Source organism: Anthonomus grandis, chromosome 5 (genome assembly GCF_022605725.1).
Source record: "Anthonomus grandis grandis chromosome 5, icAntGran1.3, whole genome shotgun sequence".
Lineage (NCBI taxonomy): Eukaryota > Metazoa > Arthropoda > Insecta > Coleoptera > Curculionidae > Anthonomus > Anthonomus grandis.
The window spans coordinates 31,510,756-31,531,178 of NC_065550.1; the positions used below are offsets into that span (position 1 = coordinate 31,510,756).

A 20,423-nucleotide genomic window follows, 5' to 3' on the forward strand; every position below is an offset into this window, starting at 1 on the left:
TTGATAATTTATGGGGACACCCTGTATGTTGTTGTTGTTGCTGTGGAATTTTAATTTTACGCGCTAGTTTGTACAATTATTATCGTGGCTTGTATTTATTTTACACCAACAAAAGTACACTTTTAAGACGCCCTGTAGATTTTTTTTTCTACAGGGGTACTTAAAAAAATATATGTGATTTTTTAACGGAGCACCCTGTAAACTAGTTTGCTTTTTGTCTATGAAGCTTACCTTAAATCTATTATATTAAAAAAGAACTTTGGATGAACCATTTTTTCACAAAAAAAAAACAAAATTTATGTTATATATGGACGACGATCTTCCTATGCTCCTATTTACTTATGGACACAAATATTAAAAATATACTATGGTATTATCACGGATTAATCATTTTTATATAGACCTAAAGAATTTGCACTTTATTCCTATATAAAATAAATAAAATATAACGATAAAAAAATAACACTTTTTTAACGTTGTTTACCAAATTCCTTGTTTTATTTTGGAACGTTGACGTTTATAAATAACTGTCAATTTATTGACATAACCTATTTGAGAAAATCAAACTAATAACTACAGTTGCCGAATTGTAATGTATTTTCTTAGGTTACAGTCCTTAGATATTTATTTAGTACATGACGGGAACAGTTTTTTTAATTCTTTTTTAAATTTTGCTGTCAACTTTTTTAAACAAATGCTTTAGAGTAGTAACTTGTGTCGCCATCTGACATTTTATTGGCATTAACTGGCATAAGTAGGGTTGCGTCAAACACATACCAGCTATTACACATTTTTAATTTAAAAAAATTAATTATTTCAATATTTTTATATTAATATTACGAAATTGAACAGCAGGAAATCCACTTACAAGAAATTCTAAGTGAAAACCGGAATTTATGATTAGCTTTGTTAATAAGTGCCTACTTCTATCTAAATCTTATGGACGTCAAGTATGGCAACACTGCCGAATATCCTTGCGAAACATTGACATATTGGAGAGTTTTTGCATTGCAATGTTTGGAAAATGGCGTCATTAAGTATAGCCGTTATTTAAGCTTTTCGTACAAAATATGTTTCATCCAAATCTTTTTTAGGTTGAAAATTTTATATAGACCATACCTTTTCAATGAGAAACACTTTTTGAGAAACGCTGAAATAGGTGTCTAATGAATTTAATTGATGAATGTGTGTACAAATTTTCAGATCTGTAGTTTGAGTGGTTTTTGAGTTATGGCCATTTTCTGGATTTTTAAAAAAAAAAAAATAATTTTCCTCAAAAATAATTTTTTACTCAAAATGTTTTAATTTTTTTGAGAAACGCTGAAATAGGTGTCTAATGAATTTAATTGATGAATGTGTCTACAAATTTTCAGATCTGTAGCTTGAGTGGTTTTTGAGTTATGGCCATTTTCTGGATTTTTTATTAAAAAAAAATAATTTTCCTCAAAAATAATTTTTTACTCAAAATGTTTTAATTTTTTTAAGAAACGCTGAAATAGGTGTCCAATGAATTTAATTGACGAATGTGTGTACAAATTTTCAGATCTGTAGCTTGAGTGGTTTTTGAGTTATGGCCATTTTCTGGATTTTTTATTAAAAAAAAATAATTTTCCTCAAAAATAATTTTTTACTCAAAATGTTTTAATTTTTTTAAGAAACGCTGAAATAGGTGTCCAATGAATTTAATTGACGAATGTGTGTACAAATTTTCAGATCTGTAGCTTGAGTGGTTTTTGAGTTATGGCCATTTTCTGGATTTTTTATTAAAAAAAAAAATAATTTTCCTCTAAAATAATTTTTTACTCAAAATGTTTTAATTTTTTTGAGAAACGCTGAAATAGGTGTCTAATGAATTTAATTGACGAATGTGTGTACAAATTTTCAGATCTGTAAGTTAAGTGGTTTTTGAGTTATGGCCATTTTCTGGATTTAAAAAAAAAAAAAAATAATTTTCCTCAAAAATAATTTTTTACTCAAAATGTTTTAATTTTTTTGAGAAACGCTGAAATAGGTGTCTAATGAATTTAATTGACGAATGTGTGTACAAATTTTCAGATCTGTAAATTAAGTGGTTTTTGAGTTACGGCCATTTTCTGGATTTTTTATTAAAAAAAAAATAATTTTTTACTCAAAATGTTTTAATTTTTTTGAGAAACGCTGAAATAGGTGTCTAATGAATTTAATTGATGAATGTGTGTACAAATTTTCAGATCTGTAGCTTGAGTTGTTTTTGAGTTATGGCCATTTTCTGGATTTAAAAAAAAAAAAATAATTTTCCTCTAAAATAATTTTTTACTCCAAATGTTTTAATTTTTTTGAGAAACGCTGAAATAGGTGTCCAATGAATTTAATTGACGAATGTGTGTACAAATTTTCAGATCTGTAGCTTGAGTGGTTTTTGAGTTATGGCCATTTTCTGGATTTTTTATTAAAAAAAAAATAATTTTTCTGAAAAATAATTTTTTACTCAAAATGTTTTAATTTTTTTGAGAAACGCTGAAATAGGTGTCCAATGAATTTAATTGACGAATGTGTGTACAAATTTTCAGATCTGTAGCTTGAGTGGTTTTTGAGTTATGGCCATTTTCTGGATTTTTTATTAAAAAAAAATAATTTTTCTGAAAAATAATTTTTTACTCAAAATGTTTTAATTTTTTTGAGAAACGCTGAAATAGGTGTCTAATGAATTTAATTGATGAATGTGTGTACAAATTTTCAGATCTGTAGCTTGAGTGGTTTTTGAGTTATGGCCATTTTCTAGAATTTTTATTAAAAAAAAAAATTTCCTCAAAAATAATTTTTTACTCAAAATGTTTTAATTTTTTTGAGAAACGCTGAAATAGGTGTCTAATGAATTTAATTGATGAATGTGTGTACAAATTTTCAGATCTGTAGCTTGAGTGGTTTTTGAGTTATGGCCATTTTCTGGATTTAAAAAAAAAAAAAAAATATTTTCCTCTAAAATAATTTTTTACTCAAAATGTTTTAATTTTTTTGAGAAACGCTGAAATAGGTGTCTAATGAATTTAATTGATGAATGTGTGTACAAATTTTCAGATCTGTAGCTTGAGTGGTTTTTGAGTTATGGCCATTTTCTAGAATTTTTATTAAAAAAAAAAATTTCCTCAAAAATAATTTTTTACTCAAAATGTTTTAATTTTTTTGAGAAACGCTGAAATAGGTGTCTAATGAATTTAATTGATGAATGTGTGTACAAATTTTCAGATCTGTAGCTTGAGTGGTTTTTGAGTTATGGCCATTTTCTGGATTTAAAAAAAAAAAAAAAATATTTTCCTCTAAAATAATTTTTTACTCAAAATGTTTTAATTTTTTTGAGAAACGCTGAAATAGGTGTCTAATGAATTTAATTGATGAATGTGTGTACAAATATTCAGATCTGTAGCTTCAGTGATTTTTGAGTTATGGCCATTTTCTGGATTTTTTATTAAAAAAAAAATAATTTTCCTCAAAAATAATTTTTTACTTAAAATGTTTTAAATTTTTTGAGAAACGCTGAAATAGGTGTCTAATGAATTTAATTGACGAATGTGTGTACAAATTTTCAGATCGTTAACTTAAGTGGTTTTTGAGTTATGGCCATTTTCTGGATTTTTTATAAAAAAAAAATCATTTTCCTCTAAAATAATTTTTTACTCAAAATGTTTTAATTTTTTTGAGAAACGCTGAAATAGGTGTCTAATGAATTTAATTGATGAATGTGTGTACAAATATTCAGATCTGTAGCTTGAGTGGTTTTTGAGTTATGGCCATTTTCTGGATTTTTTATTAAAAAAAAATAATTTTCCTCAAAAATAATTTTTTACTCAAAATGTTTTAATTTTTTTGAGAAACGCTGAAATAGGTGTCTAATGAATTTAATTGATGAATGTGTGTACAAATATTCAGATCTGTAGCTTGAGTGGTTTTTGAGTTATGGCCATTTTCTGGATTTTTTATTAAAAAAAAATAATTTTCCTCAAAAATAATTTTTTACTCAAAATGTTTTAATTTTTTTGAGAAACGCTGAAATAGGTGTCTAATGAATTTAATTGACGAATGTGTGTACAAATTTTCAGATCTGTAAGTTAAGTGGTTTTTGAGTTACGGCCATTTTCTGGATTTTTTATTAAAAAAAAAATAATTTTCCTCAAAAATAATTTTTTACTCAAAATGTTTTAATTTTTTTGAGAAACGCTGAAATAGGTGTCTAATGAATTTAATTGATGAATGTGTGTACAAATTTTCAGATCTGTAGCTTGAGTGGTTTTTGAGTTATGGCCATTTTCTGGATTTTTTATTAAAAAAAAAAAAATTTTCCTCAAAAATAATTTTTTACTTAAAATGTTTTAATTTTTTTGAGAAACGCTGAAATAGGTTTCTAATGATTTAATTGATGAATGTGTGTACAAATTTTCAGATCTGTAGCTTGAGTGGTTTTTGAGTTATGGCCATTTTCTGGATTTTTTATTAAAAAAAAAATAATTTTTCTGAAAAATAATTTTTTACTCAAAATGTTTTAATTTTTTTGAGAAACGCTGAAACAGGTGTCTAGTGAATTTAATTGATGAATGTGTGTACAAATTTTCAGATCTGTAGCTTGAGTGGTTTTTGAGTTATGGTCATTTTCTGGATTTTTAAAAAAAAAATAATAATTTTCCTCTAAAATAATTTTTTACTCAAAATGTTTTAATTTTTTTGAGAAACGCTGAAATAGGTGTCTAATGAATTTAATTGATGAATGTGTGTACAAATTTTCAGATCTGTAAGTTAAGTGGTTTTTGAGTTATGGCCATTTTCTGGATTTTTTATTAAAAAAAAAATAATTTTCCTCAAAAATAATTTTTTACTTAAAATGTTTTAAATTTTTTGAGAAACGCTGAAATAGGTGTCTAATGAATTTAATTGACGAATGTGTGTACAAATTTTCAGATCGTTAACTTAAGTGGTTTTTGAGTTATGGCCATTTTCTGGATTTTTTATAAAAAAAAAATCATTTTCCTCTAAAATAATTTTTTACTCAAAATGTTTTAATTTTTTTGAGAAACGCTGAAATAGGTGTCTAATGAATTTAATTGATGAATGTGTGTACAAATTTTCAGATCTGTAACTTGAGTGGTTTTTGAGTTATGGCCATTTTCTGGATTTTTTATTAAAAAAAAAATAATTTTCCTCAAAAATAATTTTTTACTTAAAGTGTTTTAATTTTTTTAAGAAACGCTGAAATAGGTGTCTAATGAATTTAATTGACGAAAGTGTGTACAAATTTTCAGATCTGTAACTTGAGTGGTTTTTGAGTTATGGCCATTTTCTGGATTTTTTATAAAAAAAAATCATTTTCCTCAAAAATAATTTTTTACTCAAAATGTTTTAATTTTTTTAAGAAACGCTGAAATAGGTGTCTAATGAATTTAATTGACGAAAGTGTGTACAAATTTTCAGATCTGTAACTTGAGTGGTTTTTGAGTTATGGCCATTTTCTGGATTTTTTATTAAAAAAAAATCATTTTCCTCAAAAATAATTTTTTACTTAAAATTTTTTAATTTTTTTGAGAAACGCTGAAATAGGTGTCTAATGAATTTAATTGACGAATGTGTGTACAAATTTTCAGGTCTGTAACTTGAGCGGTTTTTGAGTTATGGCCATTTTCTGGATTTTTTATTAAAAAAAAATCATTTTCCTCAAAAATAATTTTTTACTTAAAATGTTTTAATTTTTTTAAGAAACGCTGAAATAGGTGTCTAATGAATTTAATTGACGAAAGTGTGTACAAATTTTCAGATCTGTAACTTGAGTGGTTTTTGAGTTATGGCCATTTTCTGGATTTTTTATTAAAAAAAAATCATTTTCCTCAAAAATAATTTTTTACTTAAAATTTTTTAATTTTTTTGAGAAACGCTGAAATAGGTGTCTAATGAATTTAATTGACGAATGTGTGTACAAATTTTCAGATCTGTAACTTGAGCGGTTTTTGAGTTATGGCCATTTTCTGGATTTTTTATTAAAAAAAAAATAATTTTCCTCAAAAATAATTTTTTACTCAAAATGTTTTAATTTTTTTGAGAAACGCTGAAATAGGTGTCTAATGAATTTAATTGATGAATGTGTGTACAAATTTTCAGATCTGTAGCTTGAGTGGTTTTTGAGTTATGGCCATTTTCTGGATTTTTTTTTTTTTAAATTATTTTTCTGAAAAATAATTTTTTACTCAAAATGTTTTAATTTTTTTGAGAAACGCTGAAATAGGTGTCTAATGAATTTAATTGATGAATGTGTGTACAAATTTTCAGATCTGTAACTTGAGTGGTTTTTGAGTTATGGCCATTTTCTGGATTTTTTATTAAAAAAAAATCATTTTCCTCAAAAATAATTTTTTACTTAAAATGTTTTAATTTTTTTGAGAAACGAGAAACAATTGCATTGAAAACTTGCCTACGGCTTGGCAACGTAGCTTCTAACTAAGTTTGTTAAATTAAATGTCAACTGTCATCCGTCAGCTGTCAATGTATTGAAAAACTTCGAATTTAAAATGAATAATTCAAAAACTGGCATCGTGTGCATATATTAAATATTTGAAGTCCAGCATCTTTGTCGAACTGTGCCAATAGTAGAGTAGAAAGAAATGCAGAGTGTCATATTTTGTCAATCGAATTTAATCTGACAGCAAAGTCAGTTGTCAATGTGTAAGTTTCGGAACAAATTACAACGTTGCCGCAAAACCTGAATTTAAAAGTCACAATTCAAATATTTGCTTAGCTTGCCAACATTGCGACCTTATTTTTATAAGCGACATGTTTGGACCTTTAAATGTCATAGAGCCGTCAATGTGTGAGCAAGTTACGACGGTCACATACTTACAAGTAATTATTCAAAATTAAATATATAGCACAGTCTGGCAAGCAATAATTCAAAATTGATTTTATTGAAAACTTGCACAGTTCGGCAACATTGCGTGCAAATTTTAGAACCGTTGTCGAATTCTGCATGTATCATAAATTTAATAAGCAACAAACATGGACCGTTAAATGCCATATTTGTTCAATCAAATTTATTCTGACAGCTGTCAGTTGTCAATGTGTAAGTTGCATCACTCCTATTTTAAAAGTAAAAATTCGAAAACTTGTCACTTGGGCAACATCGCCTCCATAGGTAAGAAGTTTCTCAAGCAACGGGCTTCGACCATTAAATTCCATAGAGTGTCATACTTAACGTAAATATTTTTTTTAATAATAATTTATTATTAATTAATATTTTGCTAAAATAGTTTTTTTGTCAGCCGTCAATGTGTAGCTTAGGAGCAAGTTTCGACATTGACTATTTTAAAAAGCATAAAACCTACTGAAGACGTGTGTAGTTTGGCACCGCCGCGTTCATATGTCACTGAATGACAAGCAACGAGCTTAGACCATGAAATGCCGTAGAGTGTATTTCAAAATATTATTTATAGAGATGGGCAAATTTACTTTATGCAAATAAATCTATAGGAAGTTGCTGCACTATCGATAAATTATATCGAATACGCAGAAGGAATTTGTTCACTTATATTGGTTAGGAAATATAGATGCATGTAGTTACTTTTCCTAATATCGATATTTAGGCTGGGTAAATAATATCGATTTTAATACTGTCTATTACTTCAAACTATATGTATTATAATATCGTAATCAACTGCATAAAAATTCCTTTTTATTATTCAAATAACGGTTTTTTCATAAACTAAGAGTTCTGGAAGAATTATAAATTAATATCGATGCTAAATTATGTTTACTGTTGGGAAAAGCTTTCGAACAAGCTGGCCAAGAAAAAAAATAACAAGTCTAACCGATAAAAACATCGATATACTAAGTCATTACTACTACCGTTTATAAAAAATAGTGAGGTAAAAAAGAATAGTGATGGGTTAAATCAGTTCTTAATCTTTTAGTAATTTCATAGTGCTGACCGTTTGCCTACATACGGAACTTATTATCGATTCTACGGTTTAGCTGATTCATCTTTAATGGCCGCCTTAGTAAATCGATATGTAAAAACCGTCTTTATTATTCGAAACTAAGTAGGTACTATAGGGCTGGGTAAAGAGTATTGAGTTTCTTACACACCGTTATTTGAAACTCGATATTGATCACGAAATTATCGAATAAATCCGCTGCTTGAAAATGTCTTTTAATTGCCAATACTATTTAAAGAACGGGTTTTTTTCATAAAAAAGGAACTGTGGCAATTATAAAATACAATACACCGATAAAAATATCGATATCCCAACTCATTACTGCTATTTCCTTGTAAAAAAATGAGTAGAAATGAAAAAACTTGCACAGGGCGTTGTTCAACCAAAAAATGTAAACAGATACGAAATATCGATTTTGGTAGGCCTATTAATTACTTATGTCGGTAAAAAAAAACGATATTGTAAGAAGAAAATTTTCGTACGGTTTTTTTTTTAATGCATTAGGCCTGGGCAAAAGTATCGGTGAATGAATAAATTGCTAACATCTGCACCCTAGTAGCAAATCATTTTAAGGTGAAAAAAGCCTCATGAAACGACCTGTTGCAGGTCAAATTCCAACCACCCAAACCGGCGAGATAAAAGGATAAATAATGAAAAAAAAATCGCGGTTACCTGACCGGGTTCTTCGGGGCATTTTAAATCAGGTTTTTCGAATGCATCACCTGCGTGTTCTTGTAAAAATGAAATTTGACGATCTGCCCGAAAAGGGTTTATTTGTAGGAGATTTATTCTAGCACGTTATGCGGTTAATAAACCTATAATTACACATATAACCAATATATCCTCAATTATTCATCACCATTAGCATAATCACTATGTAGGAAACTTCGAATGGTTTAATAAAACCCCCAGATATTCGATTTGTATAATCGGCGGCTTACGTGTGCTTATTTAAAGATTACGGAAAGATAAGCTCGCAGTAATAATATTTATATTGGTTGGAAATGTCTAAATAAACCTTAGATATGATTCCGTACGTGAACCATTACGTTTGGTTAATTTTAAATTAAATTTAGACGAACATCGATTATTCACTGACGGCTTTACTGTAGTTTTTAAAGGGTTATATCGATTTCCTCACACATTTATTACTATCACCACAGCTCTACTATTACAACAGTATATTCGTTGTCGGTCTCTTGATCGACACTCCTGAATCGATTTCCTAAGCACATTCAAAAATAGTCCTACGGTATCGATACAGTCTAAGGTAGATATAAATACTTGCGCCTGCTAGGGCCATTAAACGAATGTATTTCTTTGTATTAAGCAAGTACATTGATAATCTTTCTTTCCATGTTTATCTACTTAATCCTCTATCGGCCACTTGATAAACCATTTTAAAATTGCACTTATTGGCTCCAATAAATCAGCCGAACCGTCGAGATAAGCGATAATAGTGTGATGCAAACCATTCAAAAACAACTTTTTTCTCTTCTCCTTCCCCCTCTGATAAATCAAGTGGGATTTACAATTTTCCACCATTCATTGTATGTAGAAGTGAAATAATGACGTGCGTCTTGAGGTTTCAAGGTATATTTCTAAAACTGCATCCCTTTTGCCACTATAGATTTTTCTTGTATGTTTGTTGTCCTTTTCTAGTTCGTCCGCGTTCTCACTCTCCCACGAGTCCCGGAAGAAATCCCTTCGAGGGGGATTACCCGGACGACATGATCCCGGAAACGCGAGCGCCATCTTTACTGACAGATGACGGACTTATCGCGCCCAGGAAGCCCGTCAATCCTGTCAGGGAGGATCCGGGAAGGCAAAACTTGCACAGGGAGTTGTTGTTCAACCAAAAAATGTAAGTAGATAATTAAATGTATCGATATTATTATAAGGCTTAGGATATTATTTGAGGTTACTTATTCAGTAAAAAATATCGATACTGGAAAAAGAGAATTTTGTTACTCTCCCATGACCTAAAATTTAGTATTTATCAGGAATGTTTTAACCAAATAGATTCAGTACTTGAAAATTCCTGTTTATTGCAATTTTTATTTAAATTATGTATTTTTTTTAAACTAACAATTTTAATTTAAACAAAATAATATCGATGCTATAAACCATATCTACTATTGGATATCAGCAGTCTGTTTAACGAAGAAATTTAATGATATAAATATCGATACCCTATTTCATTACTACTGCCGTTTTGTTACAAAAAATACAGTAGAGATGGAAAAACAGAGTTAAAGGGCAGAGTTAAAAATTTAAGTGGACACGAAATATCGACATTATAAGGCGTGCCTATTTGAGGATAGTAAGGTGCTACATGTGTAAAATTAATATAATTCAAAACTAAGGGGTGGGTTAAGAATCTCGATTAATACTCTCCATAATTAAAATTTTGATATTTATCATGATATTAAAATTTATTAAATCCAATGCTTATAAATCTTTTTTATCCGTAATAGTCTTTAAATATAACCGTTTTTAAGTGTCGATACCCTCACTCATTACTACTACTGCCATGTGGTAAAAAAACTATATTAGAGATGGGCAAATTTACTGTGTGCAAATAAATCTATAGGGAGTTGCTGCACCATCGATAAATTATATCGAATATATAGAGAGCATTTGTTCACTAATATCGATATTCAGGCTGGGTAAATAATATCGATTTTAATACTGTCTATTACTTCAAACTATATGTATCATGATATCATAATCAACTGCATGAAAATTCCTTTTTAATATTCAAATAACGGTTTCTTCATCAACTAAGAGTTCTGGAAGAATTATATATTAATATCGATGCTAAATTATATCTACTATTGGGAAAAGCTATTTAAGTAAATTTATTTAACAAGCTGGCCAAGAAGAAAATAACTGGTCTATCCGATAAAAATATCGATACACTAAATCATTACTACTATCGTTCATAAAAAATATTGAGATTAAAAAAAGTGGGGTGAGGTAAGAATCTCGATTATTACTTTCCATGATTAAAAATTTGATATTTATTATGATATTAAATCCACTGCTTATAAATCGTTTTTATCCGTAATAGCCTTTAAATATAACCGTTTTTAAGTGTCGATACCCTCACTCATTACTACTACTGCTATGTGGTAAAAAAACTATATTAGAGATGGGCAAATTTACTGTGTGCAAATAAATCTATAGGGAGTTGCTGCACTATCGATAAATTATATCGAATATGTAGAGAGAATTTGTTCACTTATATTGGTTAGGAAATTTAGATGCATGTAGATATTTTTCCTAATATCGATATTCAGGCTGGGTAAATAATATCGATTTTAATACTGTCTATTACTTCAAACTATATATATCATGATATCATAATCAACTGCATGAAAATTCCTTTTTAATATTCAAATAACGGTTTCTTCATCAACTAAGAGTTCTGGAAGAATTATATATTAATATCGATGCTAAATTATATCTACTATTGGGAAAAGCTATTTAAGTAAATTTATTTAACAAGCTGGCCAAGAAGAAAATAACTGGTCTATCCGATAAAAATATCGATACACTAAATCATTACTACTATCGTTCATAAAAAATATTGAGATTAAAAAAAGTGGGGTGGGGTAAGAATCTCGATTATTACTTTCCATGATTAAAAATTTGATATTTATCATGATATTAAATCCACTGCTTATAAATCTTTTTTATCCGTAATAGCCTTTAAATATAACCGTTTTTAAGTGTCGATACCCTCACTCATTACTACTACTGCTATGTGGTAAAAAAACTATATTAGAGATGGGCAAATTTACTGTGTGCAAATAAATCTATAGGGAGTTGCTGCACTATCGATAAATTATATCGAATATGTAGAGAGAATTTGTTCACTTATATTGGTTAGGAAATTTAGATGCATGTAGATATTTTTCCTAATATCGATATTCAGGCTGGGTAAATAATATCGATTTTAATACTGTCTATTACTTCAAACTATATATATCATGATATCATAATCAACTTCATGAAAATTCCTTTTTAATATTCAAATAACGGTTTCTTCATCAACTAAGAGTTCTGGAAGAATTATATATTAATATCGATGCTAAATTATATCTACTATTGGGAAAAGCTATTTAAGTAAATTTATTTAACAAGCCGGCCAAGAAGAAAATAACTGGTCTATCCGATAAAAATATCAATACACTAAATCATTACTACTATCGTTCATAAAAAATATTGAGATTAAAAAAAGTGGGGTGGGGTAAGAATCTCGATTATTACTTTCCATGATTAAAAATTTGATATTTATCATGATATTAAATCCACTGCTTATAAATCTTTTTTATCCGTAATAGCCTTTAAATATAACCGTTTTTAAGTGTCGATACCCTCACTCATTACTACTACTGCCATGTGGTAAAAAAACTATATTAGAGATGGGCAAATTTACTGTGTGCAAATAAATCTATAGGGAGTTGCTGCACTATCGATAAATTATATCGAATATGTAGAGAGCATTTGTTCACTTATATTGGTTAGGAAATTTAGATGCATGTAGTTATTTTTCTTAATATCGATATTCAGGCTGGGTAAATAATATCGAATTTAATACTGTCTATTACTTCAAACTTTATGTATCATGATATCAGAATCAACTGCATGAAAATTCCTTTTTAATATTCAAATAATGGTTTTTCCATAAACTAAGAGTTCTGGCAAAATTATAAATTAATATCGATGCTAAATTATGTCTACTATTAGGAAAAGCTATTTAAGAAAATTTATTTAACAAGTTGGCCAAGAAAACCGATAAAAATATCGATACACTAAGTCATTACTACTGCCGTTCATAAAAAATAGTGAGATAAAAAAGAATAGAGATGGGTTAAATCAGTTCTTTTCGTAATTTCGTAATGCTGAACGTTTGCCTACATACGGAATTTATTATCGATTCTACGGTTTAGCCTTACTGATCGATATTTAATTGCCGCATTAGTATATCGATATGTAAAAACCGCCTTTATTATTCGAAACTTAGTAGGTACTATAGAGCTGGGTAAAAAATATCGATTTTCTAACACACCGTTATTTGAAATTCGATATTGATCACGAAATTATCGAATAAATCCACTGCTTGAAAATGTCTTTTAATTGCTAATACTATTTAAAGAACGGGTTTTTTTTCATAAAATAGGGATATAAACTGTGGCAATTATAAAATACAATACACCGATAAAAATATCGATATTCCAACTCATTACTGCTATGGCCTTGTAAAAAATAGAAATGAAAAACTTCGCACAGGGCGTTGTTCAACCAAAAAATGTAAACAGATACGAAATATCGATTTTGGTAGGCCTATTTATTACTTATGTCGGTAAAAAAAAACGATATTGTAAGAAGAAAATTTTCGTCAGTGGTATTGGTTAAGAAAATATATCGCAAATGCATTTTTCTGATAACGGAATTTATGTAAAACTGGAAAGCATAATATCGATACTATTACAATTTAGTAATCATAATATCGATATAATAATCATAATATCGGATTGGGTCTCTAAAGATTAACAACTTTGTCGATAGTTGTTTATCCTACTTAGTTATTATTTTGTAGTGCTAAACTTATTCAGTTTTCTGTAATAGTTTCATTTTGTGCAAGGATTGAGGGATGGGAATATATCGATACCGTTCACTTGAGCATGCAAAATCTGTAGTAAGGTGCTGCCTTGTCGATATATTAAATCGTACAAACCGAGAATCTGGTATTTGAAAAATGACAATTTTAACATAGACGGTTCTTTATGCGATTTCATAATGACCGTTACGCAACTAAGCCGATAAAAACGACTCAATTACATGAACATAACGGTTTTATGAAAGATGGCCATTAATATGTTGCAGAAAAACATGTAAAAAAAAAGTAAAAGCATCCGTAGCAGGACATGCATGTTCGCATTAAACGTAAAATTATGAAACCCAGACGGCGGCGGCATCCGTTATGGTTAATTTTGTTTGTGCAATCTGTGGATGTAAATTGAAAATAGTAATTTCATAAAGTAATTTTTTTTTCCTTCTTTGACACTTCCTTACCACTTACGTAATCGTAGATGTGAAAAAAAACGCTGACGTCAGAGAACAGCAGAAACAAGTGCTCTCCAAATTATACACAGTACATCGTCGCTTCTTTTGTTATTTTTTTTGCCACTCGAATTTATCGTCTCCCCTATCCGGAAGTGTGTGTGTGAGCGTCTTTTGTTTTTGATGTCCCGACGCTAGATATGACACGATTCTGGATTTTCTGGCCATTATGAAAATTAAAATTGCAAAAAAGCTCCCTTATAGTCAAAATATCAATATAGAATGCACCTAATCCACCTTAAATTACACCCCTCCATCATTCAATCCCGTTTAAACACAAAAGCAGAAAGAAACACAAACACGCCATCCGGGAATTTCTGAATCTGGAACGATGTTTAATTTATCGCACTTAACACGTGTGCTGAAATGCTTTGAAGGCTCGTGCACGTGTGTTTTAATTGGCAAATTAGTGTTTATTGCTTTTTAGAATTGGAAATATACTTGACATTAATTATGACACATTCTTTGTAGAGATGACAGCTCTACTAGTATAACTATAATTGAAAAGATTGAATTAATTAAATATCGATATGACGGGCACCTCCCTGTACCTAAGTTTGTGCATTAGAAACGGTCGACATGATTGATTTACTATATCATCTAAGGCTCGTGATTCGGGGATAATGTACATACTTTTATATTTCTGTTTATATAAACCCTTGTAAATGACAAATACAGCTTAAAACAAAATAATATTTTATTACTTTACTGACGTATTCATTCGATACTAAACCCTACTCGGTATTAAACTCCTTTGAAATAAAGAAGTCGATCCTCGACACACCTTTCTACTATACAAAAAAAAAACAAACCAAAGATGTATTAAGTTATCGATACTCCGATTAAGCTTTTGTTTTCTTCCTTCAGAGGTAAAAGTGTTCTAAACCAAAAATCCGAGCTACAGAGGGCGCTCGAGAGACACAAAGACAACCTGGCCAAAAAGCAACTGGAGAACCACATCGCGGAAAAAACACCGGAGCTGGAGAAAGTTATCGCGGATCGAGCGAAACGGCTCGAAAACCCGGTGAAAATCGAGGTGAGTGAAACTGTATCGATACATTCCTACTAATTAATTGTTTGACAACTTTGACATTCGTGAAGGATAGGGCGGTTTTTTTGAATTGAAACACATTTTAGAATGAAGAGGATAAGGTTATAAGCAAAGAGTTTCTTCAGGCGAGGATGAAGCTGAAGTCGACCAGCGAATCGAAATGATAACCAAAAGTGGACTAAATCGAATATTATTGTATTTATTTGTTTATCTATTTATGCATTTAAATAGATTACTTTTTAGAGAGGAGATAGTGATCTTCACATGATGATACCGTATAAATTATATTTTATAGGTGAAATATATGTATTTTGTAGCGTGTTATTTCTTCTATTAACGAACAAACAAAATTGTTTAATAGTTCTATGAATAATGTTAATGTGATAAATGTAAGAATGTGACCGGAAAATGAACAAAAATTGTATGTTGGGTATTTTTTAAGGTTTCGTTTTTAGTTTTAAGCCGCCCTGTATATTATGTATGACCTAAACCTAAAATATACCGAATATTTTTTCTATTGGTGCATTTTTTCTGCATAGGCCTTATTAAAGTTTGACAAATGATCCAATTGTCAATGGCTAATAGCGGACCACACCATTACGTCTATCGAACTGTCATTAGTGTCATGATCTGTCAATGTCATATGACTCCTAGCAGTTCTTCATTGTTGACAAAAAAGTTTCAATTTCCAAATTTTAAAATAAAGGAAGTGGCGTTTCGATAATTTATTACAGCTCTATTGAATTTTGATACCTGATTGAAATGGCAAGAGTGCATGACTATTGAAGAACCACGCCATTACGTCAACCGTTAATGTAACTGTCATGGATGTTAAATTATCTGTTAATGTCATACGAATCACAGCAGGTCAAAAAAAGGCGTTAATTTTCCCAAATTTTAGGAGAATGAAAGAGCGTATCGATAACTTATTACAGCTCTATTAAATTTTGATAGCTGTTTTAGGTGTAGCAATAATAGCGGATCATCAAACGTTAATGCAACCGTCGTTCGTGTCTTCTTCAATCTTTTAATATCCAAAATGGTAAAAGAACAAATTGGCGTATCGATCATCAGTATCGGTATGAATTGTCAAAGATCTATGACTAATAGCCGTCACGCCATTATATCAAATGACATTAGTGTTAAATCAGCCGTCAATGTCATACGATTTATAGCAGGTTTTTATTGTTAACAAAAAAACTGTTGGAACGTATTTATTGGCGTATCGATAATTTATTACAGCTCTATTAGATTTTGACAGCTGATGCAATTGTCAAAGGTCCATGACTAATGGCGGACTAAACCATTACGTCAATGGAACTATCATTAATCTCAAATTAGCTGTCAATGCAGTAGATCCAAAACAATTCTTAATTGTCAATAAAGAACTTTAATTTTCCAAAATTTTAAAGTTAAATATACATATCGATCATTTGTATTAACTTTTAATAGGTAATTCAAGGTCCATGGCTAATAATGGACCATCCTATTACGTCAAACGTCAATATAACACTCATTAGTGTCAAATCATCTGTCTATGTGAAACAATTCAAAGCAGCAAATTATGTTCAGTTTCCAAAATTCTGAAAGAATTAATTGGCGTATCGATAGTCTATTACAGCTATATTACATTTTGCCGAATGTATTGTCAAACCTTTATTTCTTAAAACGTCAACGCAATTATCATTAGGAGTCAAATCAACTGTCAATGTCGTACGATTAGCAGCAATTCCTCATAGTCTTTAAAGATTTTTTAATTTCCCAAATTTTAGGAGAATAAATTGGTGCATCGATAATTTATTACAGCTCTAATAAGCTTCGACTGCTAATTCAGTTGTCATAAGGCTATGACTAATTCCCAAACTATTTGGTCAAACTACAATGACACTGTCATTAGGTTCAATAAAGTTGTCAATGTTAATCACATGATTCATAGCAGTTCTTCATTGTCAACTAAATACCTTTAATTTCCAACATTTTCTAAGAATTCATTGATGTATCGATATTTATAACAGCTCTAGTAAGTTTTGACAGCTGATTCAATTGTTAAAGGTCGATGGCTAATAACCCACCACACCATTACAACCGATTCCAAGCGGTCTATCGGTAATTACAGTTCTTAAATGGTATTAACCAAACACGTCCAAGCGGTTATAGTTATAACCGCTGGAGATACGTGACGTCACCAATTAGCCCTTATACGTCACCAAGTTGGAACAGTAATTACCCACGTCCGGAGCTGTTTTCTAAACGTCAAATGTCAAAGATATTGAAATAAGTGCGGGAAAAAATAAAAACAAACAACAAATTATTTCCTTTTCAAAAATGACACATTTATTATGACGTTTGACGATGATAAGTTTTCTTTTTTGATATTTATGTTTAACAACTAATTACATATAATATTACTGTCGTCTGAGGTATTATTTAAAAACAAACAAAATGATGATAGTGCCAGCTAACAAATTACGAAATTACTTCAACCAAACACGTCCAAGCGGCCACGATTGGTTATGTTATAAAGGGACTGTTCAAGGTGAACCAAGGGCTTAACCGAGGTTAAAACCGATAGATCGCTTGGAATCGGTTTACGTAAAACGTCAATGAAAATGTCATTATTGTCATCTGCTGTTAGAGTCAAATCAATAGCGGACCACACCATTACGTCAAATGGCAATGATACTGTCATAAGTGTCAACTCAGCTGTCAATGTCAGTCATATGATTCACTGCAGCTCTTCATTCATTGTCAACAAAAAACTCAAATTATTGTTACTTACTTTTAATTTAACGATTTTAAAAGCTACAAAATGGGTGATGTTAAAGTGATAACCTCAGATTTCGTGCACGTCCAAATAAGCACCTCGGTAAACCATGCCACTTTCGGGGAGAAACGCTTTCCTAAGGACATTACCATATCTGAACTAAAGGTGGGTGTCTTATAACTCCAGTACAATAATAATTAAAATAGAACTAAGAGAACATAGGTCATAATCAAGAACATTTGATGTATTCAAAGTATATAAAATTCCTTTGAAACAGACCACAATCAATTTCTAATCATTGGTGAATACTTCACCAAAAAAGTGATTTTTCTCTTAAATATAAGTTAATCGAGCAGCACACTAGTTTCTATAAAAATATTTTAAACAAACCTTTAACATATGTCAAAACTTTAGCCATTTTAACTCTTAAGACATAGTCAAACCCACACAACATGACAGCATACATCTTCAACATACCGCATTCTTTGCTCTCTATATTACAAAATGTAGACAAGATCCCATTAACTATCTTCTGCATCTTAAAATTAAGAATAAACCTATTGCACATGCAGAAATTTCATTTCAATATAACCATCTTTAACTAAGCCGTTTTAAGGCTAAACTGGAACTGATGACGGGCGGCAACTGCCACACCATGAAAATCCAGGTTTTCAATGATGATAACAAACTGGTTACCACATTAGATGATAATAACAGACTACTTGGCTCCTACCCTGTAGATGATGGCATGAGACTGCATGTCATTGATAAGTTCGAATATAACCTTTTAGAAGAATCTGTTGAAAAATTTGAATTAAATGAAGAGGAGTATGCTAAAAGGAATGATTCAGTTAAGTCTTACCTAATGAAGAACAAAATAGGTAAGTCAACTCACTACAATCACAAATAATGGGTGATGCAACTCAAGGGTTCTTTTATAGGGAAATACAATGAAGAATACATGAAAACGAAGGAGCAACAAGAAGCTGAGTCAAAAGCTTTAGCGGAAAGTATGTCAGTTGGGGCCAGATGTAAAGTTACATGTACCAATGCCCCAACAAGACTTGGAACTGTTATGTATAGTGGAACCATTGATGGACTCTCGGGGTATTGGGTAGGAGTTAAATATGATGAGCCTGTGGGTAAACATGATGGATGGTGAGTAAATGGTTTATTTATTACTAAAACCACATTGAATGATGCCAAAGAGTCTTTCAATTGTAATGTATTTTTTTTAGTGTCAAAGGTAAAAGATACTTTACCTGTCCAGATAAATATGGGGCTTTTGTGAAACCTTCTTGCATCCAAGTAGGTGATTTCCCTGAAGAGGATTATGATTTAAACGAGGAAATTTAAAAAGTGAACTGTGTTTTATTTTTACTCAGGTTGAACTTTAAATTATTTAGAACACTGTGCTGATGCTTTAACTTTATTTATATATTTTGCCTTTTATACGTTTATTAAATTTTTTTAGATTTCAGGACTAATCATTTCAGCCCTCCAAATAAATCTTAACCCTAATGAGCAAACTGTCATTTGAAATAAAATCCGGGGTTAACATTTGAGGTGCGATTTTAAAGATTTTATCCTCGTTTTTTAGCCCATAAAGTTTCTTGGAAGAAATCTCATTTTTAGTGTTCTTTTGGCCTAAAAACGAGATTTTATGCTTTTTCAGGAAAGAATTGCTCTCGGGTTTGAGCAATATCCCAATAAATTCCTCCTGATAGTTTGGGTAGAACTGAAGGTGTAACATGTGCCCTAAAAATGTGAAAAAAATGTTATAAAACTTCACAACTTACCTTCAACCACCCTCACCTAAAACCGAGAAAGTCTCACTAGAAATATACAAGTTTCTTTTCATAAGCACTTTGCTAATGCCATTAATTTTCCAGTAATAAAAGTACAACTCGCCCTCACTACTTTGCACTATAGTGTCGTTATAAACTGAAACCTCTTCACTATCACTATAATCTGGGTATTCAGTAGCTACTGCCACCCCAAGACTCTTTAGTTTTAAAGCCTTTCCATTAACCCCCAAGGCTTCTTTAATTAGCAACAATTCTTGATGCAATAAATCAAATTTCTGAGCCATATCGTCTAATACAAAACAAGACTTTTTAAAATTAGAATTTTTTAATTAAAAAAAACAGCACTTACTGGTTGAACAAACCCCTCGGAGTTGTCTTGTGATAGTCGCCTTAGCAGTAGCGTCAATATCTTTGGTGGAAATTTGACAAACTGCATGCTGCACTTCTTGTGGGCCCTTTAAGGCATTTTCTGTAGAGTATATAGGGTTTGTCCCTCCAAAAGTAAACCATCTCAATATAATCAAAGTCAGAAGGAACATTTTTTAAATGGCCACACTGGCAGTAAAATAGGCCCCACAGAAATAGCTTTTCGGTGTGCTAACCTAATTTGAAACGAGTTTTATGGCTTTTGGTGTCGATGGTTTGTTTAAAAGGAATTTGACCTGATTGTTTTCGTTTTAAAATGTTGTTTATCCAGTGTTGCATGTGTATTTTAAATGTTA

The 20,423-nt window shown here is 30.3% G+C and overlaps 3 protein-coding genes and 1 long non-coding RNA gene across 7 annotated transcripts in view; 3 read left to right on the forward strand and 1 right to left on the reverse strand.

Moving 5' to 3' along the window:
• LOC126735907 (protein FAM107B) overlaps positions 1–15,646 on the forward strand; it is a 53,419-nt gene extending 37,773 nt beyond the window's left edge. For 2 of the 4 annotated variants that reach the window (XM_050440023.1, XM_050440024.1), the window contains exons 3-5: positions 9,609–9,810; positions 14,946–15,114; positions 15,216–15,646. In XM_050440023.1, coding sequence (XP_050295980.1) covers positions 9,609–9,810; positions 14,946–15,114; positions 15,216–15,293 — 449 coding nt within the window. In that variant the 3' untranslated portion in view covers positions 15,294–15,646. Of the gene's footprint in view, positions 1–9,395; positions 9,540–9,608; positions 9,811–14,945; positions 15,115–15,179 lie in introns of those variants that run through there. The other 2 variants (XM_050440026.1, XM_050440025.1) reach the window with 2 other exon arrangements.
• On the forward strand, positions 5–6,121 carry LOC126735908 (uncharacterized). The gene is made up of 3 exons (XR_007660540.1): positions 5–1,159; positions 3,863–4,203; positions 5,906–6,121. It is a non-coding gene; the product is annotated as an uncharacterized LOC126735908 (long non-coding RNA).
• A 2,181-nt stretch (positions 15,647–17,827) lies between the features above and the next one.
• Positions 17,828–19,373, forward strand: LOC126736066 (tubulin-folding cofactor B). Its single transcript, XM_050440268.1, has 4 exons — positions 17,828–18,058; positions 18,510–18,774; positions 18,835–19,051; positions 19,132–19,373. The coding sequence occupies exons 1-4, from the start codon at positions 17,939–17,941 to the stop codon at positions 19,247–19,249; spliced, it is 720 nt and encodes a 239-aa protein (XP_050296225.1). The 5' UTR covers positions 17,828–17,938; the 3' UTR covers positions 19,250–19,373.
• Positions 19,310–20,354, reverse strand: LOC126736063 (uncharacterized). The gene is made up of 3 exons (XM_050440266.1): positions 20,051–20,354; positions 19,709–19,990; positions 19,310–19,651 (listed from the first exon to the last, which is right to left on the reverse strand). Exons 1-3 carry the CDS (start codon positions 20,238–20,240, stop codon positions 19,386–19,388), a joined length of 738 nt encoding a protein of 245 aa, XP_050296223.1. The 5' UTR covers positions 20,241–20,354; the 3' UTR covers positions 19,310–19,385.
• Between the last annotated feature and the right edge of the window lie 69 nt (positions 20,355–20,423).